Genomic DNA, 15,000 nt, shown 5'->3' with positions numbered 1-15,000 from the left:
ACCGGAAGCTTGAAAACACTGGAAATAATGTAAGCCGTGGTGAGTGTAAGAGGAGCTTTGCAACAGAGCAGGAGTGAGTCAATGTCAGGAATAAATACCCGGAAACTGAATTGACAGAATGCTCCAGATTCAGTGGGCAAGGAACCGTGAGAGGACAGTTTGGCAACTACCTATACTCTTAGCTATCATTAGATAGACAATTTTCATGGTGGCGAAAATTCGTAAAGGATAAACTCGTCACTTTTATGCAAGGGCATTTTCAAACAGAATCCGTTAAAAAAAACGTAATGTGAATAGATTTTCAACTTTAAACTGAGACTAAAAAAAATGTAAAAAATTTAAGCGTCGTCTGATGCAAGCACGCATGTTACCGCCACCTATATTTCTGACGTCAGAACATGCGTATAAGCAATTAAACAGAACACGAAGCAGTTTAATTTAAAGAAAGAGAAAACTGATATGCTGAGATCCTGGGAAGTTAGTCGGAAAACAACTGATTTTTATGAGTAAGTGGATATTTCTGAAACTGCGAAAGAATTAAGTTCAGGTCTCAGTCTACAAATTCTTAGGCAGAAGTCATTTCAACAAACCAACAGACAAGATGTACCCAAAAGATATGATGTACCAAACAGACAAAATGTACCCAGAAAACATGATGAACCAAACAGGCAAAATGTGCCCAAAAGACACATGATGTATCAGACAAAATGTACCCAAAAGACATGATGTACCAAACAGATAAAATGTACCCATAAGACATGATGTACCAAACAGGCAAAATGTACCCAGAGGACGAGATGTACCCACCTGACAGACAAATTGCATGCAAAGGAGCAAATAAAATAAAGAGTATCATAGAAAAATGTTTAGATAAATATATATTACTGTTCTGAGGTTAGAATAATCCAAAAATTACCAAGTACACTAGGTATATTGTACTTAGCCTTTAAAACATTCACTCATCTCCATCTTCTCAAAGGAAACAGTCAAGCTTGTACAAATTTGTTCATCGCAGATCTGTATCTGAAGCCGGAGCCTCGATGGCTCGGTTGGTAGAGCAGCAGGCTCGGACTTCATAAGAAGTCTGTGTCGCGGGTTCAAATCCGCAGCCGGTCGGTCAGAGGGCGGACACTTTGCTATCCGTGTAGACACCCCGGGATTATAATGTAATCAATGGATAGGTTTGCTGAAAGCAAATGGGTGTTACAGAATAATACACACACAAACAAAGCCACTCCAACACCTTCTAAAAACATAACAGATGCCTTACACGTCTCGAACTGTCGGCCTAAACCGCTCACGTCTCTTCGCTGCTGGGAGAAAGGGAGCTGGGGATTTGGCACGATACTTATACACATGTGCTACCGGGGCCTAAGCGATGTCAGGCAGGGCAGCCGATCGAGGCTTCGGCCTACCCCAAACGCCAAATCAAAGTCCTTCAAAAGAAGGCATCGTGCTTACCCCATATGAAAAATGGGAAAAAAGCACGTTAAACGAAGAAGATCTGTATCTGAAGCCAAAATGTGAATACAGAGAAATGCTTGATTTATCTTGTCTATGCACGTAAGAAGTAGCTGAATTGATAAATAGACGGTGGATGAGGAGATAATAAAGGAAATTCTCGTACCTAGCACTCATTGTCTCCTTACCCACCTACAAATACTGCCCTTCATACCTTTACCTGACGAAGAATAATTAGATAATCAAATGATGAAGAAAATATTTCTGAGTGGTTCACTAATCAGGCAAGATATCAACATTCGTAGTGAGGATTAGGAGGAGATTTTCGAATTCTGGAGGAACATCACTTTGTGAGGTAGAGGAAAGTTGAATGGTCTGAAAAGAACTGTCTGGGAAAAGGGAAGTAAAGCACAGGGACATGCAAAAATCTTCATGGGTGACCTTTACAGAGAAAGAATGGTCCAGTGGAAATTACAATATATTGGATTAAAAAAAAAACACTTCACAATCTGCGTAAGCAGACATAAAGCAATCAGAGGTGAAACTGTGAACGGAAAGCTAGCAAGCAGTGCTTTTGTGCCAATCCCTATCGATAACCCTTCCTAAAATGCGGAGACTTATCCTTCCTAAGAAGGCTTTTGCTTTATGACAGGTGAGAGACTGAAGATTAATAGCTGATCTTCTGCCAAGAGTAACATGCTAAAAATCGAAAGCAATGGTTTACACGAAAGTTTCAAGAGTAATGTGACATGTGATCATCGAAGTAGATATCAAATCATATATATATATATATATATATATATATATATATATATATATATATATATATATATATATATATATATATACAGTATAATATAACATATTGCAGACATACATGCATGTATATATATATATATATATATATATATATATATATAATATAACATAATGCAGACATACATGTATAATATATATATATATATATATATATATATATATATATATATATGTATATATGTAGATATATTATATAATAATAAATGTCTGAGCGTGTACGAAGAGAAACAACCACAAACGCTGCATCATGGATCACCATGCTTGATGCATCTGGTTTAATCTGGGTCACGCCCCATATTTAAAGAGTCTGTTTACAAGTAACCAAGGATGATGGTTGCCTAACGGGCAAGTGCGCGCGAGGGGAGCGAGACTGAGGGTCCCCACTTTGACATCGATTGCCTTATGATAGCTGCACGGACGTGTCAGTAATTCATTGATTCTGAAGAGAGAGAGAGAGAGAGAGAGAGAAAGAGAACGTAAACATACGATAGCACTTCATTCACTGATTCTCTCTCGATTCACGATTTCCCTTAAACTTTACTCGGCGAGTTATAATGGCTTCCCAGAATGCTTGATCGATGGATATTTAGTCTAAAGTGGCCATCGCATGACTTCAGGGCGTTCGCCTGATGGCAAAAAGTTATATTCATTCATGGCTATTTCTCTTGAGGGAGGGTTCAAGTTCAAAAGGCTAATATAATCTGTTCCATAATTACCACGAAGTTGCGAATTTAGCCTACTGCATTTATTTATAGTTTTTGAACGCGGTTTAAAAGAAAAGCCAAGTCAACACGGGTTGGCCGGGGAACGAGAGAGAGAGAGAGAGAGAGAGAGAGAGAGAGAGAGAGAGAGAGAGAGGATAGCCCCAACTCAGTGCCGGTCCCAGGCCAGGATAAATAGCAAGGGTTGCGGTCGGGGAGGGCATCCGTCAGCACAACGTCTGCAAAAAACAATTATGAAATGAGCCGTTCAAAGTAGAAACAGCTGGAGGAGCCTCATTTGAAACAGCTACCTCGACTATGGGTTAAGCTGAAGAACAGGAACAAGAACAAGAATATTATCCAAATTCATGACTGACACGGTGTCATGGATACACTAAGACAAAAGAAGGGGTGATACTTTAGCTTTTTACCTACGCGTCACCTGCTCCGAGGTGCTAGTACGAAACATGGCGGAAGCTCCTTGGGACGCCGTGTTTAGTGCTAGCCCCTCGGGGATCAAAGTATTATATACACTGTGTAGTCGATAAATTATATTAATAAACTATATCTTCGTGCGGCGGTCTACTTTACTTTTACCATACGGTGTTTAGTACTAGCACCTCGGAGTAGGTGACGCACAGATAACAAGCCAAAGTAGCACCAATAAAGTTATACTGGATGTATACATAGCAACGGAAATAGACGTGACAGCTAACACTGGAACGTTTTAGACGACAAAGACTACAACTTCTGCCAGTCGCACGAAGCACATACTTTCAGATTTAAGGAAAAGATGTTCGGTATCCGTAAATGCAGTCACGGAGCAATAAGAACGGTAAAATGTCGTGTAAATCTTTGAGAAACGGAAGCGACGAACAAGAAGCATTACACTGAATTTAGTAATTACACTGAATTCAGTCATTGCACTAAATTTAATAATTACACCGAATTTAGTTATTACACTAAATTTTAGAATTACACTGAACTTAGTAACTACATTGAATTTAGTCATTGCACTAAATTTAATCATTATACTGAATTTTTTATTGAATTTAATATACTAAATTGAATAATTACACTGAGTTTAGTAATTACACTGAATTGAGTAATTACATTGAATTTAGTAGTTATACTAAATTTAATAATTACACAATTTTAGAATTACACTGAATTTAGTAATTACACTAAATTTAGTAATTACGCTAAATTCAATAATTACACTAAATTGAGTATATAATTACGCTGAATTTAGTAATAACACTAAATTTAATCCTTACACTGAACTTAGTAATTACATAGAATTTGGCAATTACACTGAATTTAGAAGGAGAAGACTGGGTGATTCCATTTTGGTATCTTTCTTTGCAGGTACTAAGGTCACCGAAGCCGGAGAGGAGAGAGAAAAATATCCTTGTGAAATAAAAATGGTAGGTTCAGTAAAAAAAACCCTAATTAGCTTTTCAGCCCCTTATGAAGAAACTTCCATTTCGAAAGAGATATCTAACTGAATGATAATTATACTCAGCTGACAGCATATTTGCATAGATCAAGCAAAACGTATCCGCATGGGTCGTGTCATCGGAAGTCCTGTGCATGACAATTTGCATACGACAATGAAAAAAGTCGGACGTATCATTTTTAATGACAAAATGCGATTAAACTTTCAAGGAGGTCACTGAACTGCGATAACTGTTCCGTGTTTAACCAATCCTTTTGACGACTGCCGGTATGTGTTATTCATTGGCTGCTTAGTGGAGTACTGGGACAAATATCAGTGTGTCACGTGAAAGGTCTGGAATAGATGAAGCACGAAAATACATACATACATACATACATACATACATACATATATATGTATGTATATACATAATATATATATTTATATATATATATATGTATATATATAATATATAATATATATATACAGTATGTATATATATATATATATATATATGTATATATATATATATATATATATATATATATATATATATATATATATATATATATATATATGCTCTCACTCGGCTTTTTATAACAACCGATGCCAAGGATAAAACATTAAGTAGAAATACTAGAATATAAATATTTGTTCTCCGAAGTATATAATAAACAGAGGCAACTCAAAATTTGCACATCAGCACAGAAGTTAAGGAAAAAGTTATTAAAAAAGGTAAGAGTTATTAAAAAAAAAGTTATTAAAAGAGGTAGATGGGACTGTAAAACCTGTATAACTGCATCAAAGAACAAAATTTGAACTAATAAATTCAACACACTGTTTGTGAAGAAAAATGCAAAAAAAAATAAATAATAAATAAACTCTACATCAATTACCAAAGCCGCATAAAAACACAGAATAAACGACAAATCAATATGCAAATAGAGATGGAGCGCGGACAACAATAAGAACAGTTATTGGTCAACTGAAATATGGACAAGGTGTCTGTGAGTTCTCTTGCATGACCTTGAAAATAGTTAGCTCCCAGAGATAGCCATTATTATAATAATATTTTTGAGTACTATACACTTGCTACATTCTCACCCAACTATATTTCAGGTAGTTTTCAAGGCTTCGTTGATATAAAAATTAAACGCAGCGCAGATTTCTGATTTGTCCTTAGTTTCACGCACGCTCAGTTTTACGCTTAATTATTATTATTATTTCAGTAGATGAAACCTGTTCAAATAGATTCACAAGCACACAGGGGCCAGTGACTTGGAAGTCAAGTTTCCAAAGAATGTTGGTTTCAACCTCCCCAACCGCAGACCCCACACTGCAGCACTAACTGGTCATGATACAGATTTTTCATCGCCCTGGGGGAGACGCGGACCCGCGACATCTGAGTAGCATGCCATGACACTGACCACTACACCAGCGGACCGTTAAACATGCAGTAGTCTTTTAACCCGATGATAATCAATGCCAGTTCATCTACTTTCGTTCATCTACTTTCTCACTTCTTAGTCAATTCGTCCCTTTTTTTTTTGGCAAAGTGTCGAATGGCATTTTTTCAGTTTTTGGAGGCAACTGCATCGACGGAGATTATATCATCGACTTCTTGTTTCAGTAAAGTATTAAGTCTGTCTCTCTCACCAACCAAGAGGGACAGACTTGAAACTTTTCTACTTTTCTGAAACAAGAGGCCTACGATAAAATCACCGTCGATGCAGTTTACCTCCGAATATTGAAAAAATGCACATTCGACACTTTGCCAAAAAATGGACGAATTATGCATAATAAGCAAATGCATCGTTCATCACACACACACACACTCATAATACGCAGATCAAGTAGCATGCGGATAGTATTCTTGAAGCTCCAAAAGAACAACTAAATGTTAATCGCTCCGATGAGGTGCATGATACATAACTCTAATATCTTTAGTAAATTTATCTTGAAGGAACAACACAACTGTAAAGACTGCAGGGCGAAAAATGTTCATACTGCAAAATTCCCCTCCTCAAAACATCTTCAATCGTAACGCATGAATGACAAGAATACGCAATTGTGAATTTACAACAGAGACCTGGAGTGGCAGCACTAATGAATGAGTTAACTTTGACAATGAAGAGAATGAAAAGCTTTGATTACTTTAACTGAAGCATTCCGACCAATAAAGTTATTAGTTTAAATTTCACGACTTTAGTATATCAGTAGGTAACCAATGTTATTGTTGACTGCCATGGTATCGCTCAAGATGAACTCGATCAAAGCCCCAGAAGCAAAGGAAATGCTTTCTTTATTATTATTATTATTATTATTATTATTATTATTATTATTATTATTATTATTATTCAGTAGATGAAACCTATTCATATGGAACAAGCCCACAGAGGCCGCTGACTTGAAATTCAAGCTTCCAAGGAATGTGGTGTTCATTAAGAAGACGTAAGAGGAAGTACAGGGATTTATACATATCGACTGAATTATCAGTCCTTTCACTTGCAAGTATTTCTTTTTTATTTTTTAAGTCTCTTGGCAATGGCTGGTTCGTCAGAATCATGTCAGAATCGTTGTCAGCTTCAGCTGCTAATAAATTTTACTAGAAATAATGCCAAAATGTGAAAGAACATAAATTACAGATACCCCAATAATACGATACCCATCATGGTATACGCAGTTCCCATTTCATTCTCTCATGTGCCAATGAGATCTTAATCTAAGCCATGGGGTCAATCACAATTTTGCTGATGCATTTACTTAACGAGAAAAAGAGAAATGACGTCATCGGCCTTCGATTTCCGGCGTTTATCATATCCACAAATTCCGATTTTATCATCCTGCGGAAGGTGAAGGGAGAAAATGCGCCCCATTTTTGTTTGGGGGGGGGACGACTTCTAGGGTCACCGTATTTCCTTTTTCTATCTTTTAACCTTGATCACGATTACAGTTTCCTTCCCTATTTCCTTTTCCTTTCGTAACGAGTGCCCTATCTGTATTTTCTTTTCCGAAATGACCTAATCCATAAAAATAGGCCACTTTGAGGGGAAAACCTTTCTTAAACTTTGAGAAATAAGCGTAGCATATTCGTCGATAACTTCATGTAAATTAGAAGCCATGACAAATAGGTTCAGCACTTGCGATACTAAGAAAATGAAATAAGGAAAAAGTCTCTAGTGAAAAGCAAAAGCTTTTTGTTAATTCTTGTACACTTGCTTTGTACATGTTACAGAAAAAAGATAAAATTAACAGTGATGTCACCGGAATTCCTAGACACGAGTTCATAATATCGTTTCCGTTTGAGTTTTACAGAATCTCGCGCTAAAAACATAGTTAGCACTCGGGTTTCATTCCACAGAGCCTAGTATGGATAATTAAAATATATCCAGTACACCCACCAACATATCATAATGGACATTACGGTCAGCAGATGTGATTTTGAAGATAAATGTACAGTCCAGTAGGAATAAAGACTGTTTCCTTTTTTCATTTTCTTAGCACCTCAAGGCTGAACTGTGTTGGTCACGCCTTCTAATTTACATAAAGTTATCGACGAATATGCTTCCCTCGTTTCTTAAAGGTTTAGCTATAAGAAAGGTTAATCCTCACGCTCATAGGAATCGAGATAATGAAGTAAAACCACAGCTTTAAAGAAATCTACTCGTAAAAATATATGTTACTTAACAAGAATATTAAATTGATTAAACTCTTGTCTGGACGAGAATAAAGTCACGAAAATAAATTCTTCTGTCAGAGGACATTCTGGTTATAGTAGATACAGATTTCATAAATACGTTATTACATTACAACCTGTTATTAACTCCCATTTAGTACAAGGGTTCAACACTGGAGGAGGTGAAAACTCACTGTCATGTCCATTTTTCTTGTGCACTTGTCAGATACTGAAGAAATTCCAGACACTGGCACTTGTCAGAGATACTGAAGAAATTCCAGACACTGGCACTTGTCAGAGATACTGAAGAAATTCCAGACACTGGCACTTGTCAGAGATACTGAAGAAATTCCAGACACTGGCACTTGTTAGAGATACTGAAGAAATTCAGACCCTGGCACTTGTCAGAGATACTGAAGAAATTCAGACACTGGCACTTGTCAGAGATACTGAAGAAATTCAGACACTGGCACTTGTCAGAGATACTGAAGAAATTCCAGACACTGGCACTTGTCAGAGATACTGAAGAAATTCAGACACTGGCACTTGTCAGAGATACTGAAGAAATTCCAGACCCTGGCACTTGTTAGAGATACTGAAGAAATTCAGACCCTGGCACTTGTCAGAGATACTGAAGAAATTCAGACACTGGCACTTGTCAGAGATACTGAAGAAATTCAGACACTGGCACTTGTCAGAGATACTCAAGAATGGCACTTGTGAACTGAAGAAATTCAGACACTGGCACTTGTTAGAGATACTGAAGAAATTCCAGACACTGGCACTTGTCAGAGATACTGAAGAAATTCAGACACTGGCACTTGTCAGAGATACTGAAGAAATTCCAGACACTGGCACTTGTCAGAGATACTGAAGAAATTCCAGACCCTGGCACTTGTCAGAGATACTGAAGAAATTCCAGACACTGGCACTTGTCAGAGATACTGAAGAAATTCCAGACACTGGCACTTGTCAGAGATACTGAAGAAATTCCAGACCCTGGCACTTGTTAGAGATACTGAAGAAATTCCAGACCCTGGCACTTGTCAGAGATACTGAAGAAATTCCAGACACTGGCACTTGTCAGAGATACTGAAGAAATTCCAGACCCTGGCACTTGTCAGAGATACTGAAGAAATTCCAGACACTGGCACTTGTTAGAGATACTGAAGAAACTCCAGACCCTGGCACTTGTCAGAGATGCTGAAGAAATTCCAGACACTGGCACTTGTCAGAGATACTGAAGAAATTCCAGACCCTGGCACTTGTCAGAGATACTGAAGAAATTCCAGACCCTGGCACTTGTCAGCGATACAGAAGAAATTCCAGACACTGGCTTTATCTGCGGCATAAACATCTGTCACAAGCAGTCAGTCCCTGTGCTTAGCGCTCAAGTCTCCCAGATAACAAATCTGACTTTTCTCAGAAAAGCAACCAAATGCGGAGTCGACTTTATTAGGTTACAATATCCTTTCACCTGGAGTCGACTTTATTAAGGTTACGATATCCTTTCACCTATCATTCTAGCGTAAAGGTTCACTCTGGCACATTCGCAATTCTTCTGTTGAAAAGTTGGAAATTATACTCTGCATTAAACAGGCTAAACTTGCACCTGTGACTGTAAGCAATGACTGCATTATTAAAAACCCCAGGCCGTATTTAAACAAGTAAAAAATGTGCCGAAGTTTCTTCGGCGCAATCGAGTTTTCTGTGCATCGTATAATCAAGACTACCGAAAATGGATCTATCTTTGGTGGTCTCGGTTTAATGCTGTATGGGCCGCGGCCCACGAAACTTTTTCCACGGGCCGGTGGTGGCCTGTCCTATATTGTTGCCAGACGCACGATAAGGCTACCTTTAACCTTAAATAAAATAAAAACTACTGAGGCTACAGGGCTGCAATTTGGTATGTTTGATGATTGTAGGGTGGATGATCAACATACCAATTTGCAGCCCGCTAGCCTCAGTAGTTTTTATTCTGAGGGCGGACAGAATAAAGTGCGGACGGACAGACAAAGCCGGCACAATAGTTTTCTTTTACAGAAAACTGAAAAGGAAACAAAGCACATAAAAAAATGTTGTTTCAAAGATTTAAAAATGTACCTTCCATTTTCTTTTGATTAAAAACTCGATTTCAGTTAAGCCAAAAACTTCGAAAACACTGACTATACGAAACATAAGCTGGCATGAACTTTTCAGATTGAATGACAATAGAGAACAAGGTTGGGAAACTGAACGAAACCAATATCTACCGGGACAATAATCAAGGATTCGAAAGACGCGATGTCCTAGAGCTCTGAATAGGATATGCATTAAGGACAGTACAAAGTTAAAGGGTCCTCAGAACCGGTCGATTAATCTCGGCTTTTGTAAGTATCCCATCCAACGTACTTTGTGCAAAACAGAAAACTGTTAAAAAAAAAAAAAAAAACCGTTTCTGGGTATATCTTCATCAAATATACAAATATAAACTTATTCTGTACGAGAGAGAATATAATATATATATATATATATATATATATATATATATATATATATATATATATATATATATATATATATATATATATATATATATATATATATATATATATATATATACAAAAGACCACGAAGGAAAGAAAAACATTATTTCTTTTTCCTTCGTGGATTTTGTCTTTATATAATATATATATATATATATATATATATATATATATATATATATATATATATATATATATATATATATATATATATATATATATATATATATATATATATATATATATATAATTTGTCACCAATTCACTTTTGGGATTTTTACGCTTTCAAATGAGTGCTTTTAAAAACACTGAAAAGAAACCCGCACAGACAAACAATAAAGAAAATCAGTTCAACGAAGGAAAGTCCCCGCATCCGTATACGTTTCCACAGCGAATTTCCCACAAGAAACAGAGAGAAATACCACTCCTCCCTTGATTAGGCGTTCTCATGTGAATTCACGACCGAAACGGAAGAAGAAGCGATGGGAAAATAGGCGAAACTGTACACAAACAACGAGTATAGGATATGTGAAGACGAGAAACATTTAACTTACATTCTTTTCACTCACGCTTCCTTTAGGTCATACGCAATGGGGAACTTTTGCCATTAGCCTCGTCATAGATTTTTGTTACGCTTTTATACGAATCGGAAAAAATGTTCGAGGGTCAGCTAGGATTCTGGGTTTACCTGAACTCATTTCTCTCACACACCCACGCACACACACACACACACAAATCTTATAGGCTATGTATGTACATATATATCTTCATATATATATATATATATATATATATATATATATATATATATATATATATATATATATATATATATATATATAATAAAATAAAATGCTTTGTAAAATCGTAAAAGCTAGAAATAAAGGCTAAAAATTATTCATACAAAAATTTTCACAAATGTACACAAACATTAAAATTAGAGAACAAAAGTTTTAAAAATCATTACATTAAAATGAAGTTAACAGAATATGCAGCAAACTGAAATTGAAAACTATCTGTGAAAGGGGGGTTACAGAACAAAAGATTAACGACCCCCCTTTCACAGATAGTTTTCAATTTCAGTTTACTGCATATTCTGTTAACTTCATTTTAATGTAATGATTTTTAAAACTTTTGTTCTCTAATTTTAATGTTTGTGTACATTTGTGAAAAATTTTTATGAATAATTTTTTAATAATTTTATATTTATATATATATATATATATATATATATATATATATATATATATATATATATATATATATATATATACATACACATATATATATATACATATATATGTATATATAGATATATATATATATATATATATTATATATATATATATATATATATATATATATATATATATATATATATATATATGTGTGTAGTATACAGATATTAATACATATATATATATATATATATCACATATATATATATAAAACTCTGATTTGCTGCGAAAAATACTCCAGTTAGCAGTTGAATTCTAGCTATTGTTGCGTAAAACCTGCCAATATCTTTGGTGAGATATTGGCAGGTTTTACGCAACAATAGCTAGAATTCAACTGCGAAGTATTTTTCGCAGCAAATCAGAGTTTTAAGTGATAACTGACCATCTAAGCTTATTACGTCACAACTTATGTAACTAGAATAAAAAAAATTTCCCTGTATCTTGTATCATGCATTCATGTAAACGTTTCTACTTGCGTGTTTCATGTTGCAGAGTTCTTTTTGTATTGCTGATTTATCCCACTCGTCTGAATGTTGCACGCTTAACCGAATGTCATTTTATTTTGTTTAAATATTGTCAGATATTGATTAAAGTAAATTGAGTTGAGCTGCATATAGAATTTAGGCCAAAGGCCAAGCACTGGGGCCTATGAGGTCATTCAGCGCCGTAATGGAAATTGACAGTAAAAGGTTTGAAAGGTGTAACAGGAGGAATACCTCGCAGTTGCACTGTGAATCAATCGTTAGGAGAGGCTGGAAAGCAAGATGAAGAAAGAGAATATGAACGGAGGTACTGTAAAAGGAATGAATGGGGTTGCAGCTAGGGCTGAAGGCACACTGCAAAGAACTTCAAGGAATGCCTACATTGCACCGCATGAGGTGCACTGACGGCACTAACCCCCCTACGGGGATTAAAGTAGATTGATAGATGGTCAGTAATCTCAAAATATAAACAAAAAATGCTAAGCCGAGTCGAAAGGTATTTTCTTTCTAGCCGGAGATATCTTAATTGATGCGTTCCGCTGAAATTTGAAAATATCGGTAATTTTCCTCTGAATTTATTTGAAATTACATTGAGCTGTTGATGTGAGTGAATCCATGATGAAAATTAGTAAATTACTCATATGAGAAAAAGTGATCTTAAGTTCTACTCTTTAAAACTTAGAAAAATCCAAAGAACGAACTTTTAAAAAGATTTGAAGTGGATTTCAACTGTCTGTCAAAAACTGATAACTATTATTATTATTATTATTATTATTTATTATTTTATTATTATTATTATTATTATTAATCTTTCTTTAATTATATTTTTATTATAATTAACACAATCTAATTGTCGTAGTCTACTAAGCAAAAGCATTCACATTTATGCACACAGACATATATACAGTTTATGTATATATACAGACATATATACATATATATATATATATATATATATATATATATATATATATATATATATATATATATATATAAATATATATATATATATATATATATATATATATATATACACACATATATGTATATATACATATATTATATATTTACATGTATATATACACGTGATTTTGGCACCTATGTATTCTGAAAATTTTACGCAAAGGCATAGAATGTATAAAAGTAGAAAAGGGCATTATTTACAAAAATTAAATCAGAGGCACCAGTACTGGTGTCTCCTTCATAATTTAAAACAGGCGATGCACAAATCCCCTTCATTTCTCATGAGACAAAAATCTAACTGGCAATACTTTTCAAAGTCCCGTTATTTCCACTTTTGCGAAAAACCTTATTTACATCCTCCGACGGCCAATCGCAAGTTACATCCTCCTTTCTCGCATCCTTCCGGTTCGATTCATTCCGACCTGAGGCGACCGCTGTAGGATTTCTGGAATCAAGACTTAGGCTTATACTCCCCGCCACCATTGACTTCAGGTTTTCCAGTAGAACCATCGAAAGTATAGCGTGCAAACTTACTTGCTTCAGGAGTGATCTTATCAATGATAATTGCAATATTGAGAGGATTATTAACTTAACATACCCACCACCTCATTTTTTTAAGAGAACATCATAATCGTTGTGCAGTTCCAAGAAATTCAAATGCCCATCACGGAAGGGCATTGTGACTCACATCTTTCAGGTTAAAATATGACTAAGATGGAGGTTGCCATCTAAGATTTTCTTCGAAACTTAAAGAATACGTGTATTTTCATTATACGAAGGGTTACAGGATTTAAAATAGCTAGAGAAACAGTAGAAATGTTTAGCATCATAGAAAAGTGACAATGAGAAGCGTAATTGGCGTAAAAAAAGAGCAATAGTTGAAGGGTTAAAGAAGTTCAACGAAATCCGGATTCCGGCGCGCGAGACGCCGTTACATCTGCTAGCTGGCATCTCACCGCGCGAAGCAACATATAAAGACCAGCAAGGTGGTGGACTGCGTTAGGTGCGTTTGGCACATCAGTGAGTTCGGACGAGTGGCGCTCAGTTCTCTGGATGCCACTTGGTTCATAGCACCAATCCTTCAGTTCTTCTTCTATTTATTTTTCTGTTTCCGTTATCAGGATTAACTATTCGTCGGCGTGAACACGTAGGATTTGTTTTCTAAAAAGTTACGATGGCGTGGACAACAATCTTATTAACGCTGTCCATCACAGCCGCAGTGTCAAGATCTCAACCTGTTCAGATCACCGGAACGACGTCGGCACTCGTAAGTTGAACTCTCTTTGTTTGTAATCAGTTTTTTACTTCTTTTTTTTTGCGAGTCTGCTTTTGCGAATACTGGTGTGAGCGCGTCAAAAGCTACGTTACTAAAAATACGATTCTTTTAAAGTTACCGGAGAACGGTCGATTATATTCAATGCCTTTCTCAAACGGGGCGTGAATAATCTATGTTAGCCAAGGTCTTCTCGTAATAAAAAAGAATAAAGAAAAAGTCCCGACCCTAGATTATAAAAGAACGGCACAACTTTGCACAGAAGTTAAAGAAACACACAGTAACTTGAAAATTCATCTCAGGAATTCCAAAGACCCGAGTGGCAAGGCAATTTTACGCTATTATGTAATCAACTGTCGAGTTCGTGTCAACAACCAGGATGTAAATAAAGGTCTTTTTTTTTCCACTTGTGGGCGACTGTATG

The 15,000-nt window shown here is 35.7% G+C and overlaps 1 protein-coding gene across 3 annotated transcripts in view; it reads left to right on the top strand.

Annotated features, from left to right (window-relative positions):
- Positions 1-14,249: 14,249 nt before the first annotated feature.
- Mmp1 (Matrix metalloproteinase 1) overlaps positions 14,250-15,000 on the top strand; it is a 40,080-nt gene continuing 39,329 nt past the window's right edge. For 2 of the 3 annotated variants that reach the window (XM_067130099.1, XM_067130098.1), the window contains exon 1: positions 14,261-14,570. In XM_067130099.1, coding sequence (XP_066986200.1) covers positions 14,478-14,570 — 93 coding nt within the window. In that variant the 5' untranslated portion in view covers positions 14,261-14,477. Of the gene's footprint in view, positions 14,571-15,000 lie in introns of all 3 variants that reach the window. The other variant, XM_067130097.1, reaches the window with a different exon arrangement.

This window comes from Macrobrachium rosenbergii, chromosome 28 (assembly GCF_040412425.1).
Source record: "Macrobrachium rosenbergii isolate ZJJX-2024 chromosome 28, ASM4041242v1, whole genome shotgun sequence".
NCBI classification, from domain to species: domain Eukaryota; kingdom Metazoa; phylum Arthropoda; class Malacostraca; order Decapoda; family Palaemonidae; genus Macrobrachium; species Macrobrachium rosenbergii.
The sequence above is the reverse complement of the archived record's forward strand: the minus strand, read 5'-3'. Positions and strand labels throughout refer to the sequence as shown.